Here is a 25,577-nt window from a genome sequence, read left to right on the forward strand (position 1 = left end):
AGACTAGGGCATGTAATTCTGGCCCAATGCTCTCCTACTAAGTAAGTACACCCAGTACATTTGTTTATTCTAGGACATACCAGTGGGCACAGGATGCACACGACAATGGTACACTACCTAATAGGTGCCTAATAGGTGCTAAAAATAGATAATTTTGGAGAGGTGAGGATAATAGCTTATCCTCCTTTCATCGGGTATTTTCAGTTTAAGACTCAAATATGCCAGTATTTCATTTCAAGGCCTTTGCACCAGATGTTCTCTCTGCTCAGAATTCTCTTCCCTGCCCTTAGAGACAGGTAGGCTCCTTTGTTATCACTCAGGTGATCAAACCAATGTTTCTTCCTCAGAGGAAATGCAGCTCAGACCCCAGTGACCTCTAGCTGCTGGCAGTTCGAGTTACGATCTTGTTTCCAACCCCCAAGAACACAAAAATCCTGGCATCCACTCGGAAGCTCTCTACATTTCATGCTTTCCTGAGTTTTCTATTCTTTCTTCTCTCTTGCCTATGACATGGAATGCCTTTGTGCATAAGCATCTTTTTTCTAGCCCCAAATTCTAAGGGGCTGGGTCAAGGTCAAGGGAAATATGTTTGTGAGAAAGTGTAAATGGGGCTGTAAGATATTTTGCAAATATCTTTTATGTTTCTATCACATTTTTCTTACTAAGAATCAGAATCCGCATTTAGGCTGACTTCTCCCAACCACAGTAAGGAATACTCCCTATCCAGCTCAAAAGGTGTTTTCTAATTTACAGGTAATTTCCCAAACTGAGACTCCAAATGGCTATCATTTCTTACAGATTTTTGAAACTTTCTAAAGGCAAGAGCGTTGTATTGAACAAGTGGTAAGTAAGGGATCTTCTCTCTATGGCTTAAAGCAGAGAAGGATTTATTTCAAGAGCACATGTCCCGTGGTGGCGAAATTAAGGCATCTTTTGATTATTAGTGTCCAGTTCTCAGTTAAGAGGGGGTGGTTTTGATAAAAATGAAGGATTTTTAGCAAGATAAAGGACACATACAAAAAGACCCTATTTCCTATTTTTTAAGATCCAGGTAATGTCTGGTCCACTGGTCTGTTCAGAACTGTGGGCTTCCATCCCAGGGAGGGGCGTACAATGCACGCACAATGCACGCACGTGTGGATAGTTGTGCTGGGCATTAATACATCCTTTCCCTTCAGGTTGTTGCTTTCCATTTCTCACTTGGCAGCCTTTCGGTGAACATCTAGAAAACAACTTTATAAACCAAGCCTTTTCTCTCAGCCACGGAGAGTGAAGGTGTGAGATGGGTCACCGAGGATCACATGCTGAGACCGCCAGGGGCAGACTCACCCATCTTATGGAAACCTGCATTGTCTCTGGAGAAACAGTTCCTGCCCATTGACATACACAGCCTTCCAACTATTTTCACGTGGGAGACTAAAAATGTACTTTTTATTGAAAAATAAATTTTCTTCCAAATTTTATTATCCTCCCACTCTTCTCAAATCACAAGAAGTAAAAGCCTGCTATTCCTAAGACAGGGCTGTCTATCTGTCTCTTCTGAACGGAAAAGCCCACAGCGGGAGGGCTAAGAAGGCAAGCATCTAAGGACAGACTCATTTCAATGACAGCCCTCGACATAAAGAGCATAACAGGCATTCACTACATGTTTACTTTGTCTAAGCGACAGAAGACGGTGTCATGCGTGGAGTCATGAAGGGTGTCATGGCCCTCGAGAGAGGTGAGAATATTATAAGCAACAAGGTCATTTCACAGGTCATGTAAGGAGCTGCTGCAAACAAGTAACATAACCTGTTCGGGACACCTCAGACCTTCCTGTGAGGACAGTGTGGACTTCCCGCTCTTCCCAGGGCTGTGAGCTCACAGCATTGCTGCTGAGAGTCAGGTTTGTTGGTTTTGTGGGAGGAAAAAGGTCTCCAGAATTGATTTCTCAAAAAAGGTCAAAGTTAGATTTTTAAAAATATCTGATCAGTTTTCAATAGTAATGCCAATCAAAGAGAATTTGCAAGGATCCAATAAAGAGTTTTAAGTAAAGGAAAAATATTGGAGAATAAAATTATGAATGTCTTGGTATTATCAAGGCAGACTTTTGTTACCCTTGTGTTACTCTAAACCGGCCAATTACTTGTGGCTACTAATTTATTCTACAATAAGTGATGACTAAAAGAATTCTTAAGTTACAACTTAATAATAAAAAGAAAAAAGAAACTCAATTAAAAAGTGGGCAAAGAACCTAAACAGACATTTCCCTAATGGCCAACACCACATGAGAAGCTGCTCAACATCATTTCCCCTGAGGGAAATGCAAATCAAAACCACAATGAGATACCACTTTATATCCATTAGGATGGTTAGAATCAAAAAGCCAGATAATAACAAAAGTAGACAAAAAGGCAAATAAATTGGAACCACCAAACACTGCTGGTAGGGATGTAAACTGGCATAGCCACTTCGGGAAAAAAAGTCTAGCAGTTTATCAACAAGGTTAAACATAGAGTTACCATATGACCCAGCAATCCCATTTTGAAATATGAAAAAAAATGAAGACGTATGTCCACAGAAATGTGTGTGAATGTTGATAGCAGCATTGTTTGTTATTCTTAACAGCCAAAAAGTGGAAACAACTGAGGTGTATCCACTGATGAATGAACCAGTGATGTGGTATATGGGTACACTACTGGAATGCTATTCCGCAATGAGAAGAAACGAAGCACAGACATACGCAACAACGGGGGTGGCCCTCAAAAGCATCATGCTAAGTGAAAGAAGCCAGGCACAAAGGACACATACTGGATGAGTCTATTTACATGCAATGTGCAGAATAGGTGAATCTACAGAGACAGAAAGCAGGCTCTGCCTAACTGTGGGTTAACAACCAGGGAACTGGGGTGTCTTTTTGGGGTGATGAACATCTTTTAAAGTTAACTGTGATGATGGAGGCACAACTTTATACATTAAAAGCCAATAAGCTGTATACTTTAAATGGGTGAATTATACGATGTGCGAATATTTCAATAAACTCATTTAAAAGAAAGTCACCAGTTCATTACCTTTGTAGGAATTTTTGGAAGACACGCCGATAAGCATAGCCAGCTCTCCTCACTCGAATGTTTTCTTTCAGACCCAGGTATTCCACTTGGTGCTTTACCCTGAAAGGCAGACAGTGGGGCTGCAGCATTACTGGGCAATTCTTTCACCCTGCTCTGCTACCCACCAGCCCACAGCCTCCCAGATCTAAGATGCAGAGAACATACGAAAAACACCACAACTCATCGTGTTCAAGTCTGAGATGACCACCAGGCTATATAGCATTAATTAAAAAATATTTTATAACAAAATACAGCAATTACGGACAAGAATTTACATATCTATTTTAAAAGAGAGTAAAACAAAAGGTCATACACCTATCACCCAGACTGTGAACAAAAATATCAGTTTTCAAAAAGACTAATGAAACATGTCACTTTTAAAAAAGATTTTATTTATTTATTTTTAGAGAGGGAAAGGAGGAAGAAAGAGAAAGAGAAACATCAATGTGAGGTTGCTGGGGGCCGTGGCCTGCAACCCAGGCATGTTCCCTGACTGGGAATCGAACCTGCGATGCTTTGGTTTGCAGCCCGAGCTCAATCCACTTGAGCTATGCCAGCCAGGGATGAAACATGTCACTTTTGAATTGAATGACACTAGAACAGTTTTTGTTATTAACTTTAAGTTTACAGTGATTCTAGGGGTAATGAGATCACTTTATAGGTTTTTAAAATATAAGGTGAGAAAGGGTATATAAAACAATTAATTTCAAATGACTGAGTTAACAATGTTCTAAAAATACGTACATTAGTTTCAGTTCGGTTTTATAACACTGAACCACTGGCAGTGTATTTCGGAAAATGCATGCAGGGCAGTACTAGACTGATGCTCTCACACAACGATCTTCACGTCAGAGACCTGCCCCATGCCCCATCTCTGCACCTCGCACGCTGGTTTAGTAGCCCTGGTGTGTGGAGTGTCTGGGTTGGTGCACAAACATGTGAACTGTGACCCCCACCCCCCAACACCGAGAAGCAAAGTATCTTGGAAGTTGAGCGACACAGACCCTTGATACCAGCTTCTGATCGTCCTCTCTGGGGAGATAAGTAAGTCTGGTCTAATACAGACACTTGGAAACATTAAAATGTGAAATAACTAGTAAATTTCATCTTTTTTTTTGGACAGATGTCAGAGTGTGCTGTGACATGAAGGCAGCTCCCTATTCCCCTTCTCAGTGCAGTTGGGGTCACCTGCACTGTTGATGAAGGGAACGGGCCCTTTGTGAGTCCGCTGTGCAGAAAGGGCAGTTAGCAGCATCCTCCTCACAGCTTCGCCCAGGCTCCCGACAGCTGTCTCCCCAGCAAGGCTCTCACGAAACCTGCCACTTCCAAGGAAGCCTCGCACTTGCTGACACCCACCATGTGCCCCTCTGTACAACACTGTGCTAGGTCCCAGGGATGGTTCCTGCTAAAGACCTCACAGATAAAACAGTGGTTAAGGGCCAGGCACACCCCTGGTTCTGTCCCTATGCAACACCTCTGTGCCTCAGTTTCCACTCCTATAAGATGGGGATGGTGACGTTGGTTCTTTCATTCTGCGTAAAGCACTTAGCCAGCTCCTGGCATGAGTCATAAAAAGCTGTTGTTATTCTAATAGTCACAGCTACCACAAGTAAACCAGGACAGGAGAACTGAGAGAATGAGGGGATTCTCAGAAGCTGTGACATGTGACTGGGCCTGGAAGGCTGAGTTGAATTTGCCAGGTGCAGAGGAGGGAAAGGCAGGGGGCACAGTGAAAGCAAAGGCACAAAGATGGGAGGCCCGTGGCCCAGGGCGGTGGGAGAGGAGGAGGTGGGAAAGGTAGGCTAGAAGAGGGGGTGGAGCCTCGATGCCCTGGGAAGGCAGAGGTCACACAGGACGAGATGTTTGAAGTATCTCAGGTCTGATTATTCTTACTTGAGCCAGCATCCAGAAAAGTCAGCCCATTTGAGATAATTAACTTTAAAAACTTTATATAAAGAACTAATATTCAACATCCACATTTGATTGTTTAACTACAGAAGAAGGAATCTAATTTAGGAAAGAGATTTTCCTTTTTCCAATCTCCCAAATCTGACACTCACTATGGGCCTTTTCTGTACTAAGTAAAATACACATGAGTTTGCCAGTTACAGATATTTGCTCATTTTAAGTACTTTTCATAAATATTGGCATTATCCCAAGCTTCTGAGGCAGGGAATGCATTGCCCACTGATTCAAGTAGAAATGTTCTGTGCCCATGAATCACCTATGAAAGACAGTGTTCAAACGCTGTTTCCTTCATTTTAACTTCCATCTCCAGGAAATTTCTCATAGGAATTTTCTTTAACAGGACAATCAGATTAGCAAATTTTGTAACGTTTACTTTCATGTAATCAAAGCATCCAAGTGCATTTTTTGCATATTCTTGGATGCTGTCACCCCCACAGTAAACAGCAGCCAGGCTGACAATGCCCACTTGTCCCTTCATTGTTCTATCTCCTCCCCTCAAGGGGAGGTAGGGAAGTCCTCTTCTGGAGTGTCTTTGGCCGTGAACACAATTAGGTCAAGGTCTGAGAACCATGCTAGGGCAGTAATTCAGAATCCAGGACAGGCAACTTTGCCAGGGCCAAACAAAAAAAATTTTCCACAGGAGGAGGAAAATGAACCACACCCCATAAATTTGTGGATAGTGTAACCCTGTGCACTAAGAATTTCAGTCGACTGTGTAATTTTTGCCAGTGGAGCCCGGCCCTTCCATGGACCCCAATGTTCCACACTCACGGGAGAGGTGAAACTGTCTGCCACATAATAACCCTGAACAGGAATAGGGGGACCCCAGGAAGCAATCCTAGTAAAAATATAAATCAACAACACTTGACCAACAAATACCTTAGAATTCTTAAAACCAGTTCACATGAATGTATGTTATGAAGTTCTTTGCTACAAGTCAAATAAGGGGTTTGATTAAAAAACTCAGCATGATGGGGAAGTTCTAGAAATGTACCACTGTCTTAACTTCTCCATTGTCTGATATTCCGATGAATCAGATTGGATTTTATGAGAAGGTAGCATCATGGTTGGGGAAGTTCCAACCAGCAGCTATTGCAAAACCTCTATACTAGAGGGACTTTCAGCAGAAAATATATATGGGGTAGGGGATGGTATGCTGGGGAGGTATTGCATTTGCAAAGTGAGCAAGATTACAGTTCTGTTTGTTTAAGATTAAGTTTGTTGGAAAGGGTTGGGGAAGGCAAGCTGGATGAAATTTGAAGTGGGGGGAAGAGTGAGCTACAGCACGCATTAATAATAGCTTTGTTTCTCAGACTCACACAATTTGTTTGTGAGGTTTCCTATGACACCACCCTTCTGCTGTGTGTGTACAAGAGTGAGAGTGGTATGCATGCGGGCAAATACGATGGGGGTGGTAGTGCAGGAGTGAGACAGACAGACAGAGGCAGGTTGACAGACACGGGGAACAGACCTGGGAGAGTCCATTCTGTCACACTGAAGGAGATACCATTTGGCATTGACCCCCTTAGAGGAAGCAACTGCCATTAAGTATCTCACTTAGGTGACAGGCCAGCACCAGGACACAGTTCTTCAAAATCACAGCCCAGTCCTTTGCTCTAGACCAGCTGCCCTCCAAGTATGATGCCTGGACCATCATCACCAGCATCATCTGGGAGCTTCTCAAAAATGCACATTCTAGGACTCCATAACAGAAGCCGTAGATGTGAGTCTGCTGGAGCTGAGCAGGGCTGTTGAGGACGGGACACTGAGGACATCACTCACTCATAGGGTCGCCGGGAGTCAGAGCTGACTCAGTGGAACGAAACATGCACAAAGGATCGAGTGTTATCTGTCTGCATCTTGCTGGCAGGGTGGGAAAGGGACTTGTATAAGTCTCTCAGAGGAGGTAATTAGCAGTCATGAATTTTAATCCTGGTCTTCCTGTTCAAGTTTAACTTTTAAGTCACCTGATACCTAAGAGTCTACCTACTTTTTTCTAAAAGAGTAAAAATAAAAAGACAGCAATTCTGGTGTGTTCCAGTCCAGGGACTTGATTATCTGAGGACAACGGCTGGTTCCTTTCTAGAGTCCAAGCCACCACAAGGCCTCTCCTCAGTTCTGTCTCCCGTGTTCCAATGGGCAGTGGGACCAGGCCTCTTTGGAATGTGTGCCTGGGTCCCCCAGCTGGATGCAAAAACCGCACTCTCTAGGTGTCATCCTAACACTTCCCTACTCAATGCCCGGATTCTGTCTGGCACAGGCCACGCCCCTCAACGCCAGTTGTGGGAGAGCCAGCGACACAGCTTCCTCAGAAGCCAGGTGGGAGGGCTCACTGCATGCCTGTGCTCCCTGCCCCGTCTCCTTTTGGCCAGTTCCCTCCCGGAGAGTCGCTTTGCTCCTTAACCCAGGAGACTTACAGAAGCTGAAGTATGTCCCCAGCATCCTCACGAGCAACAGTAAATAAGAGATTGCTTTTTGATCAGCAATTTGGACCTTCACTTTCAACCCCGAGCTAAGCATTCTAGGCCACATCCTGTGGGTGCCAACGAGGAGCTGAGTGTACTAAGAATGTCTACAGAGCCTCAAACTAATTTTAAAACCATCCCGACTGCAGTATAAAGGTTTTTTTTCCATCTGCCCCCAGACTAGCCAAGATAAACATTATAAATTGCTAATTCTGAACCAAATGGCACTGCTAACATTTTAGGAAAAGGCAAGGAGGGAAGAAATATATATAGTTCTCGTCCTGAAAAAGTGAAAGACAAAGGACAGGAAACACATCTGAAGGTAATTTAAACTGCTTCTGCCTTTGGCAAAGGGCAGCCCGTGGTGAGAAAGGGGCACACCGTGCCGGGGCCCGAGGAACCGGCTCTGCCCTCTCCGCTTACAGCCTTCACCGTACCTGCTCTCCTCCCAGTCTCTGGGCTTCTTGGTTTCGTTGGGTTTTATGCAGCGAATGTAGTGAGGTGTGCATTTCATGAGGGTGCTCACAAGGTCATTGGCTTGTTTCTAGAAAGGAAGAGTAACCTCAGTTAGAAACATGGAACTTTCTCTGAAGCAGACCAGTTTTCAAGGAGACTGGTGGAACTTTAGTGTGGAAATATACAGCTAGGAATTAATCTTCATGACAATCTGTTCATTAGGCTTGACTCAGGTCGACCACACTTGCTTAAAGCTCTACTGACTTTTACGATGATTTTAACTCTCAAATGGGTTTGAAATTAGATTTTTGAAAGCAATTAGGGCTTTTTAGTACAGTTAATAAAATACTGAAATCCAATAAATCTCCATGTACAATTTTTAAAATGAGAAACAAGGGAGTATGCAGTTGTTAACAAATTAAGTTAATTTCACAAATATTCATACATTGTTTTCAATTTTTTGTTTGGAGGGCTAGAGAAACAACTTGTTTGCAAGGATAAATCACCAAAGTCCCCTGAACTCTCTTTTCTGGCAATCCAAACCAATGAAGCATCATGTATTAAAATGCTGGAAATCTGTAGTTAAAGGTGTGAGATCCACAAAATCTCCCTACTTATAAACCTTTAGTATGCCATTTCATTCACCTTTTCCCTCAGCATGTCCTTTTACACACCTGCAGCCTCTGAGCCTTGCAGTCGGCTAGGAGACTTACACCTTCACAAAGCTCACGTGTGAGATCATCTCATACTACCTGTGCCTGGGGTACCCAGCATGGCATTGGCTTTAAGCAGAAAAAGCCACAGAAAGCTGAACTTGCAGACTAAGTATTTCAAGTCATAAGTATCATAAGTGTAGTCTGGAGAAACAGGAGCAGAGCCCACAGCTGCACTCGCACCAGCACCCACAGCTAAGCATGCCCTGGGGGCCACGGTGGGGTGCACACGCAGACTCCCCTCTCCCAGGCAAATCAGTGGGAAGAGAGAAAACCTCTGAAGAAAAATACAGAGAAAGGGATCTCCGAAGCCAGGAAATCATTACAAAGTCAGCAGAAGGGATTTGCCTGCAATAGACAACCCTCTCTCAATTGGGGCTTTTCTGTTTTCATGGGTTTCGGAAATCTGAAACCCTTGAGAAAAACTCTGGGGCGTATTCGAAGCTAGATAAATCAAGTTCTCTGTTTAGATGTGCAGAATATAGCGTTCTTTGTAATTCTGGGAGTCAAGGGCAAAGCTTCAGAGATCACATGATCAAAGTAAAGCCCTATGAGGAAAAAGTAAACTGATTCTTAATTGTCTTTGTTGATGTAGATTGTACTTGAGAACAAATCTGATAGTTTTTGCAATACCTAAGGTGAAGAAGCTGGGGAGGGACTGCTTATAACAAGGCTTTTTTTTTTTTGCCCCAAAACTCTTAGTTTTTATTAAAAACATTTTTTATTGTCCTAGCCAGTGTGGCTCAGTAGGTTGCAGTGTGGTTCCATAAACCAAACAGGTCCTGGGTTTGATCCCCAGTCAGGACACATGCCTTGGTTTCAGGTTTGGTCCCCCGTCGGGGCCGTATGAGAGGGAACCAATCGATGTTTCTCTCCCTCCCTTCACTTCTTTCTAAAATCAATAAGCATGTCCTCGGGCGGGGATAAAAACAATTTTTTATTTAATTAAAACTTTTTGATTTCGATGAATAGTTTGGTAGACCCTTTAGTCCTAAGCATTTAACAGCATTATCTTCTTTTCACATCAGCATAAGGAAACACGGGGGCAAGTGTGACTTAAGTCTGTGCCACCTGACACAGTCCTTTCTAGCTCAGAACAGCAATGGGTGGCATTACTGAATATGCACCACCGGCTGTACACATGGGTTTTCTCATTTATGCCTCACATTTCTAAGAGGCAGCTACTCTTATTATTATTCCTGTTCTTTAGATGAGAAAAGAGGGCCTTAAAGAAATAAAGCATTGCTCAAAATGACACAATTAGTAAGCAAAAGAATGGAGGTTTGCACCCAACTCTGAGCTACCAAGTCTGATTCTTAACCAGAATGCTCCTCTGCCTTCCTAAGGAAGGTCTGGGGTAATTTAGTGTGATGTGAAAGGAACTGAGCCAGGATTAGACAGAGCCCTTAGGTTTCAGCAAACAGGAATACATCTTATCTTAAACCATTAAAATCATCCACAGACTTTAACTATGAGTCAACTTTAGATGCCCCCCAAAGTGGTTAGGAAACAGTAACTGGATTCACCCTGACTCCAGGCAAGAAGAGTCCCTGAATCCATGAATTACCAAAGACACGTGCCCAACAGAGGCTCAAGTCAAATCTGCAGAATGGACAATGAGAAAAGACAGGGCAAAAGCTCCTTGTGCTACCCTCAACACATTGTTAGCAAGCCTGAGCTGGGGGCCTGGCTTTGCTATTTGTAACCTACATGGCAGATCACTCAGTTTCTCTGGGCCTCCGTCTCTTCATCTGTAAACTAAGTAGGCTGAACTAGAAGACTTCTAACATCTTAATCTAAAGGTTGGATAGGTGGTAAAAGTTAACCAGTCCAATCACCGCATGGTGCCTGCGTCTGTCAGGCGCACTCCTTTAGAGGCCGAGTCTCACTCACAAACAGCTGCAGTCCGGGCCACTGCCAGCTCAGAGCTCGACTCCACTTCCCTAGCACATCGGTCTTCGGCTCCAAGTTCAAAACTGGTCACTTCCAGCCATGATGTAGAATTTAGTGGAGCTTCAACGCCAAGTGTTACTAAACTTATAATACTTTCATTTATAAACAAGAAAATGGGAGTTTTCACCAAATGCATATTCTATTAATTAAATCCTATAGATTAGCTTTACATTTTAAAGTATTAGAATACAATAAAATACCCTAGAACTATCTTAAATTTGATTTTTCTTCCAAAAAACTCAGGATCTTTTTAAATGCTTACACCCCAGAGATATCATTAAGATGGTACTTAACATCTGCAAAAGACTGTGGATATGAAAGGTGTAAGAGACGGAGCCATGGCTATGCAATCTGAAAGGTGTCTCAGAGGGGACAATAAAGCAGGGAGACCGTCACTCCTACGTGGAGGCAGGGCATCAGACAGGTCACACAGTCCACCAAGGAGGGCACCTCTGGAGGGGGGACATGCACCATAAGCTCTCCCCCAAAGATAAGATGGCTGACTTCAGGTTGACTACCCCCCTTCCCCCCCAAGATAGCAATCCTTGCAGGCCTTGGAATCCTGCACATTTTGAATCTGTCCAGAAGGTGGCAATTTTGAGCATTCAACTAGACAAGAAAATGAAGGAAAGAAAGAAGTCAAGTCTTCCAAGAAGATAAAAAGGCCCCTAACCCCGCCCTCCTTTTTATAGGAAATAAGCTCCACTGAGAATCCAGACCACTTGAAAGTGAGTCACTGCAACCTTGATGATCTGGGCCCCTTGGATCTGAATGTGACAGTCTTGTGACTAGATTTTCCAGCCCAGAGCTAATCCTTACCCTTGAAGTGAAGGCATGAGTCAGAAGCTTCACACAGACATTAATATCTGGGGCCTCAGGAGAATTACATCTGCTCTCTGCCCTCAACGCTCTGCTCCAGGGAACTCAATCCAGAGATTTACGTTTCTCTAGTTCTTTGAACATGACTGTCCCTAATCTCAGAGGATTCTGCCCTTCAGCTCAGAACCCAGCTTGACTTCCTCCACAAAACCCAAAGGCTCCTCTTGACTGGCTGGCATCTTCTCATTGCTATGAGGTTTCAGTGATGGGTTCCTTTATTCCAGCCAGTGTTCTGGCCCTCCAGGGCGGAGAAGCAAGCTTCCCTACATGCAACATTCAGAGAAGAAAGAGCAAGTGAACAGAACAAAACAATGACCATGGTGTCCAAGAGGCTGGGGTTAATGCAGGAGGACACTGAGAAGGACATGTAGGATTTGGACACATAAAAACAATGAGGGGCAAGGTCAGTCTAGGCAGAAACCCAGAATGTACATGTAAGTGCCCACAGGATTAAGCAGAGACAAACAAGCATGGCCTGTGGGGAGGGGGACTGACAGAGCAGAGTGTAATGGGAGATAATATACGTTGTGTTTACTGTTTCAGACAGTGAGTTAAATGTCCTACATGGGTTATTGTATTTAATCAACTCAATACCCACCTTGAGACAGGCGCTAAGATCTCCACCCTCAAGATAAAGCAAAAGAGAGTAAAAGACAGAAAACTGTACTTGAACAACAATTAAAATTAAAAAAATTAAAATTAAAAAAATTTTAAAAAAGATAAAGCAAAAGAAGCATTGAGAGGTTGGGCCACTTGCTGGCAACCACACAGCTAGGAAATGCCGACGCTGGGAAGTGAATGGGGTGCCGCGACTCCGGAGCCCTGATGTTAGTCACAGGGTGATCCTGTCAGTTATGAAACTGGGGTGGCCTTTCACTGGTGTGATCTTTAAAGAATAGTTTAGTGACTATTTCTGGAAGAATCACATGATTAAGTGTGTCTGACACAACCTCTAAATTTGCCACACATTGGCTCCGATGACAGAATGCACTCTCCACGGGGGGCCCCAAGGTGCACTATGAGAACTCCTTCTGACTTGGAGACACTTCAGGGCCAGATGTGCCATAACTCCCCCAAAGCAGGGGCTTTCTAGATCCAGGGGGGTGGGAGGGCACGCAAGCTGCCTCTATCATACCCGGAACTTCAAGTACGTCAAATTCCATAATGGCAAGTTTGATCTTGTTTAGCAAGTGATCATCAAAATCCAAAATGTGGCTCTGAGTCATCCAAGCGCTCTGACAGTTTAATGTGAACTCTTCCAGGTTCAGTTTGAAGCCGTTTCCTCTTAGAAAGTAGCTGCTTGTCATCTGCTGATGGTTAGGCTCTGAGGTACTTAATATCCATTTGGGGTTCCAGTGCAGCTGAGTCAAGTTCAGCTTTCATCCTGCAACCTTTTGTCAATCAGCCACATTACTTCTGGGCATCTGTGACGAACCTGCTGATCTCACTAACGTCACCGTGGCTCAGGGGTGCGGTTCCTGATGCCTAGAAAACCCTGCCTCTTATAGGAATCTATAAGCTTCCCCAAATAGAACAAACCTTAATTTTGCTTCCAGCAGTAGTTGGGCGCCCTTTCTTGTCAGCTTGTAAATTTTCCGGAAATAAAGACTTTATAAAAGGTCTGGAAAAGGAGAAAGAGAACAGATTAGCATCAGAGGGGGCTGAAAGCCAGCTTCCGCAGAGAATGGAAAGGAACATGTGACCTTGGCGACAGAAAGGCCCTCCCACGCAAAGCACAAGCCATCAAGATGTGACCCGGGGAGAAATAAGCAACCACAGAAAAAAAACAAAACAAATCACCTGTCCCCCAAACACAGAGGACAAATTCTAAGATATAAGTATTTTGGATTGAAACCTAAAACATAAATTTGAAAACTTTGCCATTTGAATCCCCCACCCTCCCACTAGAGTGGAGGGACATCTTGACAATGGGACACAGCACAGCTTGGGCTTGCCGAGTTAGACAAGACAGACCAGAGCCCGGGGACTTGAACTCCTTGTCTGGATCCGATGCAGATTCTGCTTCGTTCGAAAGCAAGGTTTCCCAGCCTCGGCGCTACTGATATTTGGGATTTAGGGCTGGATAATTCTTTGTCGGGATGCACGGGGGAGGGTGCTGTCCAATAAATATATCATAGGATATTTCGCAGCGATAATGGACTTTGCCCACTAGATGCCAGTAGCACAGTGCAGGGCAGAGACAATGTCTGAGACACCCGAGTGCCCTTCTGTCTGGCAGGTAGCCTGGGACACAGCAGGTGCTCAGTAAATATTTGCTGACTCACTGAATAAAGTGATTTATGTCAATCTGAAACTCAAATTCAATTCCTCCTAAACGGCTCTTGGGGAATCTTGAATTTTCTAGAAATTCTCCCCAGCAATCTACTTTTAGCTTGACCAGACATAATTATAGATTTTTGCAGCAAATATGTCTCATAAATAATAGACCATGCCTATAGGATAGGAGTTTACGTGAAAGCATCAATAGCGCTCCAACTTGGCAGTAATTTTAATAATTAGAAAAAAATCTCTAAAATCATGTCCGTATCTGACTGTCATAAAACCCACAAGCCAGGGCTCGTGGCTTACCTGACCTGTTAAGAGAAACAAACAGATTTTATGCGTTTTCAAATGAGAAGAAATTCAGAAACTCCAAAGTCAGGAGGTGTGAGTGCAAGGAAGTGCAGGCACTTGGAGATGAGGGCTGGGAGGAGTGGGAGGCTGGGGGGAGGGGTAGAGAGTTAAATGGAGCAGAACACCCCTGACCAGGGCCTGAAAACAATACTTAGTTTTGCTTTTATTGTAGTTCAGCCTTTCTTAGAAAATTATCAGGCTTGCTGCTGTTGACTAAGGGAGTTAACCTTGATAATCTGACAGTTCGAGTAACAGAGACTAAAACGGCAGCTATTACTTGCAGACAGCTCTAAAACTAAATCTGGAAGACTGTGCAATATGGTACTTGCCTGGCATATATAGCTCTGATCATGTAAATTATGTACCATAACTGTTACCCGGGATCTTGGGAAACTTCACAGGGAAGAGGGGAGGAAGGGACACAGCAGGGCTCATCCTTAAAGTTTCAGCAGTTTGCAGGGGACAGCCTCTGCTGCTCCTACCTCTGTAGCTTCGATAGGGTCTTGGGAGTGAAAATAGGTCTCTGAGACAATCTGTCTTGACTTGCCCCTCCCAGAGGTCCAGAGCCACTTCCCAATTGCTTCAGGGACTCAGATTAACTTGGGTATTTTAAAGCCATTGGCCATCTAAAAAAATTGAGTGACCAGGAAAAATTCTTGGGATGATATTCCAAGGGCAAAGTATCACAGAACCAGACCCTTCCACTCTTAGATGGTCAGACACAGCCATCCTCTGTCCCTGATAACAGTGTTGAAAACAATGAAGCTAGTGGCCCTGAACGGCTTGAAGACTGCACTTGGAATTTCAGGGCAGGAAGTGTTAGGGATACAAGGGCAAGGCTGGGATTGGAAAAAGAAAGGCTGTTTTGAGAAACCAAGTTGTCCAATGATAACCCAGACTCAGCAGCTCAAAGAAACGAAATGCTGACCAATCCACAAGTTTGTTTTGATACTGAACCTTGATCAAACCTCTATCCCACGTCAGATAAGGCGAAACACACTTACAGCTCACTGCTCTGCATGAGCTCTATCAGGTCCATGAAAAGCACATCGCGGTTCCTTTCACAAAAGCCATCCATGTCATAGGATACCTGTCCAAGAATGGGAAAAAATCCAATTTTACCCTTTAAGTATTTTATTGAAGAAAAAAACCCCAAGCAGGCATGGCTATTCTTATCAAAATGTATATATTTCCAGATTTCATCATGAATTGCCACATTAAAGCTGTGCATTACTTACTTAACTTGTTAGCCAACTCAGTCAGTGATGGCCTATGGGCACCGATGGATGGTATTTGGCTGCCCACATGGCCCAGAGGATCTATGTCTCACATACCCCTTCTTCAGTGGATTCATAGGCATGTCTAAATAATAAACTTAATTCTTGCCCTACATTTCATCTAAGATAGAATTTTTAAAAAAAAACTCCTTATATTCATTAATCCATTGCAATGGGCCATGTCATCTGAGGCTTTGCAATTTCTCTGACAAATGGTGTCAGAGTTGGATCAACTCGGCTTAAAACTCTTGCTCAAGGACTCGGGTTAACAAGGACGAAAGGTGAGACCGTTGGATCTCCACAGGACTAGAAAGTCCCTAAACATCATGACCTCGAGTTACTTTGTATCACCAGCACCCACACAAAGCCAGTACCCAACAGGCACCAAATAATCATGAACAAACACCACAGAACAAACACCAAATGTGAACCTTGGTCCCTGTCTATATTCCAGGTGGCCACGGTCAGGTAAGGATCGAAGGCTTGTGAGTGCAGCAAGAGGCAAAACAAAAAGCCACTCCTTCAGCAGTTAACATATGTGCCAGGGCGATTGTGATTACAAAGTACACAATAGTATGTACTGCCTTTAGTATTGCCTCCCTAAATACTTCACAGGCCCCATGTTGTTGAATGAAATCAATGCTGAATGAATGAAACACAGCAGGTGAAACTATATGGGCATTGTTTTTAGTTGCCTCATGAGAAAACATGACAGACCCAAAGGCTTGAAACAGGTCGACCATGAAAAAGATAACGTTTCCTTTCCTGTTGACCCTGGCTCTGGTCATACCTTCCCAGCATAATGGTGAATAATGAAGCCTTGGTTCCAGCTGTTGAAGTGCTCGTGATTCCCGATCTGCATCTGGAGCTTCTGCAGCAGCGTCTGGTCCGCCCCCTCACCCACCGCATGCATCGTGGCGCACACGTCATCCAGGATGCTCATGATCCCAGGAGGGTTCTGATGGGACCAAGAAGCCAAACCCCAAGTCAGCGACTGTTCTTGAATACATACAATGCTTATCAGGTCTTTACTTAAGTAAAGAAATAGCTCCTTAGATTCAAGATACTATCTTGAAAGTCACTCTTTCTTTCCCTTTGAGCAAGAATGACATTAATAATCCCAAATGGGAGTCACCACTTATATCTAATGATGGAGAAAAAGTCCATTTTCCGAAAAAAATTGTTTAATTCCTGGAAGTTCTATTCAAAGTCATACACAAATCATTATCTGCTCAATCTTATTTGTACTAAGCTAATTTTAAAAACCCAAAAGAAAGATTGAAACATTTCCTTGGACGCTAATCCATTCCTGAATGTTTGCTGTCAGCCTATGGTACATGTAGGCATGGTTTCCGTGCCACACCCACACATTCCATCATGCATTACTCTTCCCACACAGCACGATTTTATGAACAATCTTCGTGTTTTATACAGTCTTCACACTTACTCTTTTAATGGCTATACTCCCCTGCTCTTATATGCTACAGTTTACTTAACTGAATTAATTGTCTAGGGAGGTTTTCACTGTTTCCAGTTTTGAGTGTTATTAAAAGACAAAAAACACACCCCCAAAATGGTACTGTAGAGATCTCTGTCCACATCCTTCATGTTTTCTTTTGAATAATTTCTAGGGCTCACGTCCTAGAAGTGGCATGAATGGTCTGGAAGGCAGGGCAAGCTGCATGTCTCTGTACGCCAGGCCATCCACACCAATGACAGCTTCTTCTCTTAGAATTCAGTATCACTTCTCTTTGTAAACTGGCCTTTCACTCATACACACAAGATCACATTTATAAAAATTAAAACCTACTGCTCACATATACATATACATAAAATTAATGGACTTGCTAAAATTCTGTGCAAACCAAAGTTATTGCTTTGTCTATTCTAAAACAATGACTCAGAGATGGAAACTCACTTAACGTGAACCCGGGGGCAGTGAAGAGACACCAGACCGATACTCACAACTTTGTTCTCTATGAGGTCGCACACGATTTTGTTGTTGAAGTAGTCAATGGGCGTCCATCGTATTCCCTCCTGAACATACTCTTCCTGCAGGACAGAGAGCGGGAGCTCCCGTTATTACCCAGTAATAGACGCTATTACGAGCAGACGAGGAGAAGCCCGTGAGTACGGGTATGAAAGGCACACAGATCACCGAGAAAGAAAAGCTTGAATGTTCTGTGACAAAGACTTGGAACTTTAACTTTTTGTTTGTTTGTTTGTTTGTTTGTTTGTTTTCTAAGAGGGGTAGAAAAGGAACATTTCATTGCTTGGTAATGTAATTTTTATTCAGTTCAAGCCATATGAAATTGGTACCACACAATCATTTTTTACATTCAAAAATGGCAATTTAATGTGGTTTAACCTATAGGCCTGTGTCACAATAATCTCTGAATTTAACATAGGACAGAAGCACAGATTAGCATCTGGGGACTTAAGGGGAAGGTTACTTGCTCAGGTCAAGTACTCATCTGACCTGACGAATAGCACCACACTCTCCTACTTTTCCTCCTTCCTTCCCAGTATTGCTTTGTTGGTTTCTGTCCAGATGTTCATAGGGTGCAGAATCTCAGGCTCAATCCCCAAGCCTTCTCATTTTCTCAACCCTTCTCTAGGTGAGCTCAGTCAACACCATTAGTACGTATAAACTAATGACCCTGAATTAACTTCTGTAGTCTAGACCTCCCCACTGAGTTCCAGACTCATACACATCTGATGTTAGAATCAGCACTGGGATGTACAACAAGCCTCTCAAACACAACTTGTTCAGCAGAGTTCTGAATCTACATTCCCCACCATCTCCAACCAACTACTCTCCTAACTGTGCCTTCAGTAAATAGCCGCAGCATTGGCCCTGTTTATCAAGCTACAAGGTGGAAATCATGCTTGATTCCTCTTTCACTCTCAGCTGACTGCTAGTTACCCTGAGTGATCATGTTGGCTCAGTCTCTGAGACACAAACTGGACCTGACCATCTCTCATGCTGTCACCATCCCCACCAACGCATCACGGGCTACGCTCCACCAGTTCTTGCCCAGCCTCCTGCAGTGGTCTCCTGTTTTAAAACTTCCATTCCTGTTTGCTTTTCAGGTCTCACCCCACTCTGTAAGTCCATAGAGCCGGAGTGGTGACCTTTTCAAAAACACAGAACACAAATCAGCCCGTGTCACTCTCTGCTCAGCATGCTGCAACGGTTTCCTATTCTACTTGCTATAAAATCTCAAGTTTCTGCCATGCCCCACAAAGTTCCTATATGAGGTAGCCTCTGCCTGCATTTTTCTGTCTCAGCCCATCCCACGCTTTCCGTCGGCAGTTTGGCTCTAGCTACTGCAAGGTGGTAGGAAGGCTAGACTTTCTGGGCAGAGGCTTATGTGAAAGTCACTGGTCATTGGGGTTTCTAGGCAGAGGGATGAACACCTCCCTGACTAAATGTTCCCAACACAGTCTTTCATATGTGGAGTGCATTGAACGTGTCCCCCAAGATTTCATGTCCATATAAAGTCTCAAAATGTGAGGTTTGGAAATAGGATCTTTATATAATAGATCTAGTTAGCTAAGGATCTCGCAAGTGAAATCATCTTGGATTTACGGTGATCCCTTAATCCAGCCATTTGGACACACACTGAAAAAGGCCACGTGAAAACAGGCAGAGGCTGAAGTCATGTTGCCACAAAACAAGGAAGGTCAGGAGCCACGGGAACCTGGGAGAGCCAAGGAAGAGCGCTCCCGCCAGAACCCCTGAAGGAGTGTGGCTCTGGTGACACTCTGATTATGGACTGTGACAGAACTTTCTGGTGTTTTAAGCCACCCAGTTTGTGGCACTTTGTTACAGCAGCCCTCGAATCAAAAGCCAATGCTGTATCCAGAATTAAAGGGAACCTGCACTGGACTTGCCGAGGAAACTATAAGCAGCACATGTCACCTCAAGTCAGAATTAAAATATCAGCTTTGTTAGACACAGCTATTTATAGGAAGAACTGAGAGTAAAGCAAATCTGAGAAAACCATGTTTTTCCTTTGAAACACAATATATGCCATAGATACTTGGGCTTGGGACTAGGTTTCCATTTTCTACTTGGCCAATGAGTCAGAGAGCAATAAAAGCAGCCAGTCCTAAGTCCAACTTCACAGCATCCTTTGCTTAAAGCAGAAAGAAAATGTAGCAGATGGTGTTTATATTTCACCAACTAAAATGTCAGCATGGCATGTGGTTTTTCTGCCTGCCTCTATTAAGTACATTTCCTAAGACAAGACTCAAATCAGAATGTTACTGAAAGAAAACTCTATACCCTTTAAAATAAACCAAGATAGATGTAGCACAGGATGAAGGAAGGGGGAATCCTCACCTGTTCTGCCTTTAACGTCAGTTCAATAAAAATCTGCTGTAATTTTTCATTAACGAAATTGATACAAAACTGTTCAAAGCCATTTTTCTGAGAAAGAAAAAGAAAAAGAAAAAGTTACTTCCATGAATTATTTCTGCAAAATCATTTTGAAGTAATTTCTTGAGTGATTTACTGAGATGTTTCCATGTGAAAAGCCTTAACAGAAATGTTGGAAGCACCAGGAGAAAGCTGCATAGTTTATATTTAGGAGAAACTAATTTGGTAAAGGTACACAAAGAACTCACAAAGGCGAAAATTGGACCATAGTGAGGATTTTTTGTCATTGCCTAGAACTAATTTATTTCCTCAAGCCAGAGGAAATGGATCACCCGCCCCAGTCCCCAATTATTCAAACTGGCCCTACCTGGAATATTTCAAAGCCATAGATGTCCAGAACACCAATGTTGTATTCTTCGTGGTCCTTCTCCATCGCTTTGTTGATGGACTAGGAGAAAGCAAACAGCATGGCAATTAACCCTGTTTCTTTCATGTGAAAAATGGGCACGCATGGGGGAATGGAAAGCAATTCTGTGCACAGCTAATACTAGTGCCTGCCGGAAACCAAGAACAGTAAGGACACAGGTGACCTACAGCCTAGAGTCACGGTGCAAAGTCAAGTACTTGGGGAAACCACCAGGATTGCAAAAAACTATTATGGTAGGATAAAACAAGGTTTGCTTAGTGACGAAAACCATTAAATTTGGCAGAATTCATTTTCTTCAGGAAGTCTTGAGAATTGAAAGAAAATGTCACTTTGGATAATCAAAGTAAAACCTATTTTACATAAAGAACCCCATTCAATAGTTATGTCATGATCACCTAACACAGTATGCCAGGGATATCAAGAAGACAATCTGTTCCACGGAGCTTATAGGAAGGGGAGCCAACTATGAATAACACCAGTAATTGCCGTTAAAGCGAGGATAATAAAAGCAGCTTATACGTATTTAACATTTACCTGTCCCAGGCTTTGCTAAGAGCTTTCCACATGCAGTTTCATTTAATTCTCACTGCAATTCTAACGGCAGTGATAACACTGCACTCCCTGAAATCACACTGGGCAAGAGGGAACGTCTAGGATTAAACTGAAGTGATATGATGCCTAGCTCTGTGTCCTTGATCTCTGTGAGAGGAGATGTGCAAGTTGATGGAATAGGCTTAATGACAGGGGGGTGTGAGGGGGCTAGTGAGGACTGCATGGGAGAAAGGAATATAGGAGAAAAATTCCTGGAGGTGGTGAATACCTGGATGAATCCTGAAGTACCAGAGTTGTCTTTCAGGCAAAAAGGCAGTAATATATAGCACTGACCCCAGTACTTGGTACATAGTCAGTGCTCAGTAAATGTCAGCTCTAATTAGTATCTCTTACACGGGGCATCCATCCCCCTTCACCACACAAAAAACTGAGGAAACATGGACAGGAAATCAGGTGAGATGCCCAGCGCTGGAGGTTACGCTGAAAAAAGAACCAGGAGATGTGGTTTCTAGTCCCAAATCTGCATGACCTTCTTGCTGAATGGCCTTGGGCAAATCCGCCGATAATGGGGTCTAAGGTTGCCGGGTCAGTAACATGAGGGCTCTGCACAAATTAACAACGTGGCTCATGTTTGGCATGCCCTTGACCTTCCCAAGCAATTTTACCCTTAAAATAGCCAGGAGGAGTGCACAGAATAATTACCGTATGCTGCTCTGCCCTAGCATACCCTAACCACACCGTATCATACATTAACCCTTGTAGATGTTGTGGCCGAGGTGCAAACAGACTTTTGGGGTCTTTCTAGCTTGGTTATAGAAAAGGCAGAGAAGTAGAGGAGCTGGAGCACTGTGAGTTACCTGTGCTTGATTCCTAGCTCTATTACTTAATAGTGTTGTGACCTTAGGTAAGTTCCTTAACCTCTCAGTGCCTCAGTTAGCTTATCTGTAAAACAGAGATAATAATACCTAAGTCACAGCCTTGCTGGAAGTACTAAATGAGACCTTTTTTCCCCTAAAGTACTTAGAGCAGAATCTGGCACATAGTAAGTGCTACATAAGCGTTTGCTATGACTGTCCTCCCATTCAGAGGCTGCGGTGATTTACACAGACTGTCACTGGCAGTGCTACACCACCGAGAGACCAATTTCAGGATTGCTATGTGGTATACATAGATAAATATGTATATATATGCAAATGTGCATGTAAGTATATGTATATGTTTATTCCATCATTAAAAAATATCTGTGGTAGTTTTACAATATAGAATCTGTGGTGGGTTCAAAATACAGATATACATAGGAGAGTGGATCCAGTACCCCCGTGGACACCACGATCCATGGATGCTGAGGTTCCTTAAGAGAAAGGGCACAGAATTTGCCTACAACCTAGCGGCATCCTCTCATAAACTTTAAATCATCTCTGTATTATTTAAAGTGTCCAATACAATATAAATGTTATATAAACAGTTGTTATACTGTATTGTTTAGGGAATAATAACAAGAAAAAAGCCTGTACATGTTTAGGTACAGACACAGCCATCATAGACCTAACTACATAGTCAGCAACAACATAACATTTATTCATTTTTCAAATATTTTTGATCCGTGATTGGCTGAGTCCACGGATGTGGAATCCACAGCTATGGAGGGCCGGCCGTACACAAAGTCTGATACCCCTCCCTTAGATGGTGGAGCCTAATTCCTCTCTGCTTACGTGTGGGCTGTACTGAGTGACTTGCTTCCAACAAGCAGAATGTTGCAGAGTGGCAGTCAGTCCTTGAGTGCAAGATGAGGACATTACGAGTAAACGCCTTGTGATTTCTGCCTCGCTCTCTCCTCGATCACTCACTCTGGGGGAAGCCAACTGCCATGTTGTGTGCACATTCAAGCGGCTCCAAAGAAAGGACCGTGCAGCAAGGCCCTGAGGTGTCCTGCTAATAGCCTGGTGAGTGTGGCATCTCAGAACCAGGTCCTCAACTCTGATCCAGTCTCGGGATGACTGTAGCTCCCATCAGCATCTTGACTACAGTCTCACCCTTGAATCAGAACCATCCAGCCACGTCACTTCCCAAACGAGAGAATACGTGTTTACTGTGTAAGCCACTAACTTTTGAACCAATTCTTAACACAGTGAGGGATGGTATATAAAACATTCCCACATCTTCAGGCTCAAAATCCAGACAGCCGCATGACCACGGGTCCTCTGCTTTCCCGGTCCTCAGTCCTGCCTCTACAAGTACAGGGTTGGGCAAAAGTGGGTTTACAGTTGTGAGTACATGAATCACAGAGTTTACTCTTATATTATTATTTATTGGTTGTTGTATTGTTTTCCGTACAAACAACTATAAAGCTACCTTGCCCTACCCTGCATATTGTCCACAAGACGTTGTTACCGTATTAGTGTCTTGGGGTAATTCTAGAAGTAAACGCAGGATTCAAGGATCCCAGGATTACATGGTAAAAATGGGCGTAGTAAGGTAATGGCTAAAAGGAATGAGCCAAAACACAAACACCAACCTTTAGTGGTTTTAACTCTCTCTGGCTACAATGAAGCATCGCCAGTGTCACCCTGTGTTTACTCACATCTACCAAAAAATCGAAGACTCGGGCGTGCAGGGCCTTGGCGAGCGCGTCCCTGGTGTAACAGGCCTGCTCCACGTTGAGGGTCACGTGGATGGACTCCGACTTGCCTCCCCACTTGCTGTCCATCTGCCGGCTCGTTAGCTTTTCCTTCAGCCGGTCCTGGTTTATCCCCAGGAGATAAGCAGGGAAAGCCAAAACTACAGAAAACAAAATAAACCAAGAATGTCATGCAGAATTTTAACAGTGCGTATCGCAAACACGCGGGCTGCGCGTGCACGCACACACACGAGATGCCATCTTTCGTCCCCAAGAACTTTCTGTCCAGTGAAGACGCTTATCAGCAATCGCACACACATCCATCCACTTTGTTTTCCCCAACTGTTCATTTCATGAGTCAATTCCTCTGATGACCGAGACTTCCAATACTACGAACCAGTGAACCAAGAAGGGTGGCAAACCTATCGCCCCTGCTGAGATCACAGCTGAATGCCTTAAATGGACATCTCTCCAAGCTTGCAGCCAGGCAGCCGGAAGGAACTAAATCAAGAAACATTTCTTTGGCTCTAAGTATTGTTTTCTTCCTTTCTGACACAGTGTTTCATGGCATCATTCCCAAAGAGCTTGAAGCACCTGATATCATCAAACTAATCGTTACAACCAGTCCCATATTTTTTGAGTAGTCACCATGTATAGGGTTATTAGAGAGAGAGGACAGGGCACAAAATATTGGAGACATCTTGAAGACAATGCAGGGGAGACAAAAAAAGCAGTCTGCCAAATAAAGGAGCCTACGAAGAAAAGTTAAATTTGTGACACAGACAGACAATAAAGTCTGGGAGGAATTTAAAAGAAAAAGATGTTATTGCTTGCTGGGGAGATCAAGGAAGGTGTGGGATTGGGCGAGGTCTAAAAGCACGGACAGGATCTGTATAGATGCGCAGGAAGAGAAAAAGGACCATGGAATGTGTAAAGGTGAGGAGGCAGGAATGTAAGAGATGTGGTCGAGGTACAGCGAGCAGACTGATACTGGCTACAGCGACGAGTTAAGGTAGATGATTAAAAGGTCAGGACAAATTCCAATAGTGGAGGTCGTAGAATGGTCCGACTCATTTGGGCTGCAGTCACAGGGGCCTGGACAGCTTTGGGAGAGGGGTGTTACAAGCAGATTTCTCTGGGCGTGATGTATGGGATGAAATGGAGGGTGTTAGCATTGTTCAAGCCACAGCCTACCCGCCCCATCCTGAGGACATATAGCCTCATCCTGAGGACTGTAGTCATGTAGTTTGTGGCTTTTGGGCAGCAAAGCTGAGGCTCCCAAGGCTCAGTGGCTTGTTGGGGCGGAGAAACTCTCCCAGAGGAGGGTTAGTGATAGAAACGGGATTTCCCCCCCCGCTGGTTAAAACACACCAATGTGAGTAAGTGACACCATCCTTGGGAATGAAAGGATGCTCAGACTTTTTCTAACATTAATGAAAGATTTTTATGGGCACAAATCAAAATTCTAAACTGGAATATGAGTCTTCTTTTCTGCATAAAGCTTTACAAAAATTCTTTGATAAATGCATTTTGTTAAAAACCTTATTATGATAATGCTCAAAACTCACAAGCCTCCCACTAAAGGATAATGTGTTTGAATTTCACAGATGGTGTTAGAATGAACAGGCTGACATTTCTTAGTATATACCTTCCAATGAGATGAAGTCAGTGACTGCATTTTGGAGAAGTGTGATGCCAGAACTAGGTATATATTATCTGCGTGAGCGTCTCACAGAAACGCTCTGACTAGCAGAGGGCTCCCTTTTTCACAAAGGGCATGTGAACAAAATCAAGTGCATTAATTTGCCAGTGCCATTTCCGTGAGTTTTTAAAATTAAATTTTGGGGGGTGACATTGGTTAAGAGCATTATATAAGTTTCAAGTGTACAATTCTATAATATATCATTTGCATAATTCATTGTGTGTTCACCATCCAAAGTCTAGTCTCTTTCTGTCACCATATATTTAACCCCCTTTACCTTCTTCATCGTCTTCCTACCTTGCTTTACTTTAGTTTGAATATTAACTTGTGTGTTTAGGGACCTGGATGTGTCTTCCAATATACAGTAACTTACCTCTGCACACAGCAAAGACATAAGATTGGACACATGTAGGGTTGTTTGGTAAGAGCCATTTACCGAAGTGACTGACATGTAAGAGGTT

At 43.4% G+C, this 25,577-nt stretch overlaps 1 protein-coding gene across 1 annotated transcript in view; it reads right to left on the reverse strand.

The window, feature by feature from the left end:
* MYO1E (myosin IE) overlaps positions 1–25,577 on the reverse strand; it is a 199,686-nt gene that overhangs the window by 42,246 nt on the left and 131,863 nt on the right. The window contains exons 10-18 of the mRNA XM_045823123.1: positions 23,379–23,575; positions 20,186–20,266; positions 19,783–19,869; positions 17,400–17,486; positions 16,225–16,392; positions 15,162–15,247; positions 13,063–13,144; positions 7,960–8,066; positions 3,051–3,149 (exon numbers count right to left, since the gene is read on the reverse strand). Coding sequence (XP_045679079.1) covers positions 3,051–3,149; positions 7,960–8,066; positions 13,063–13,144; positions 15,162–15,247; positions 16,225–16,392; positions 17,400–17,486; positions 19,783–19,869; positions 20,186–20,266; positions 23,379–23,575 — 994 coding nt within the window. The remainder of the gene's footprint in view (positions 1–3,050; positions 3,150–7,959; positions 8,067–13,062; positions 13,145–15,161; positions 15,248–16,224; positions 16,393–17,399; positions 17,487–19,782; positions 19,870–20,185; positions 20,267–23,378; positions 23,576–25,577) is intronic.

The sequence above is a fragment of the Phyllostomus hastatus genome, unplaced genomic scaffold, assembly GCF_019186645.2.
Source record: "Phyllostomus hastatus isolate PE091 unplaced genomic scaffold, TTU_PhHast_1.1 phas_scaffold_501, whole genome shotgun sequence".
Lineage (NCBI taxonomy): Eukaryota > Metazoa > Chordata > Mammalia > Chiroptera > Phyllostomidae > Phyllostomus > Phyllostomus hastatus.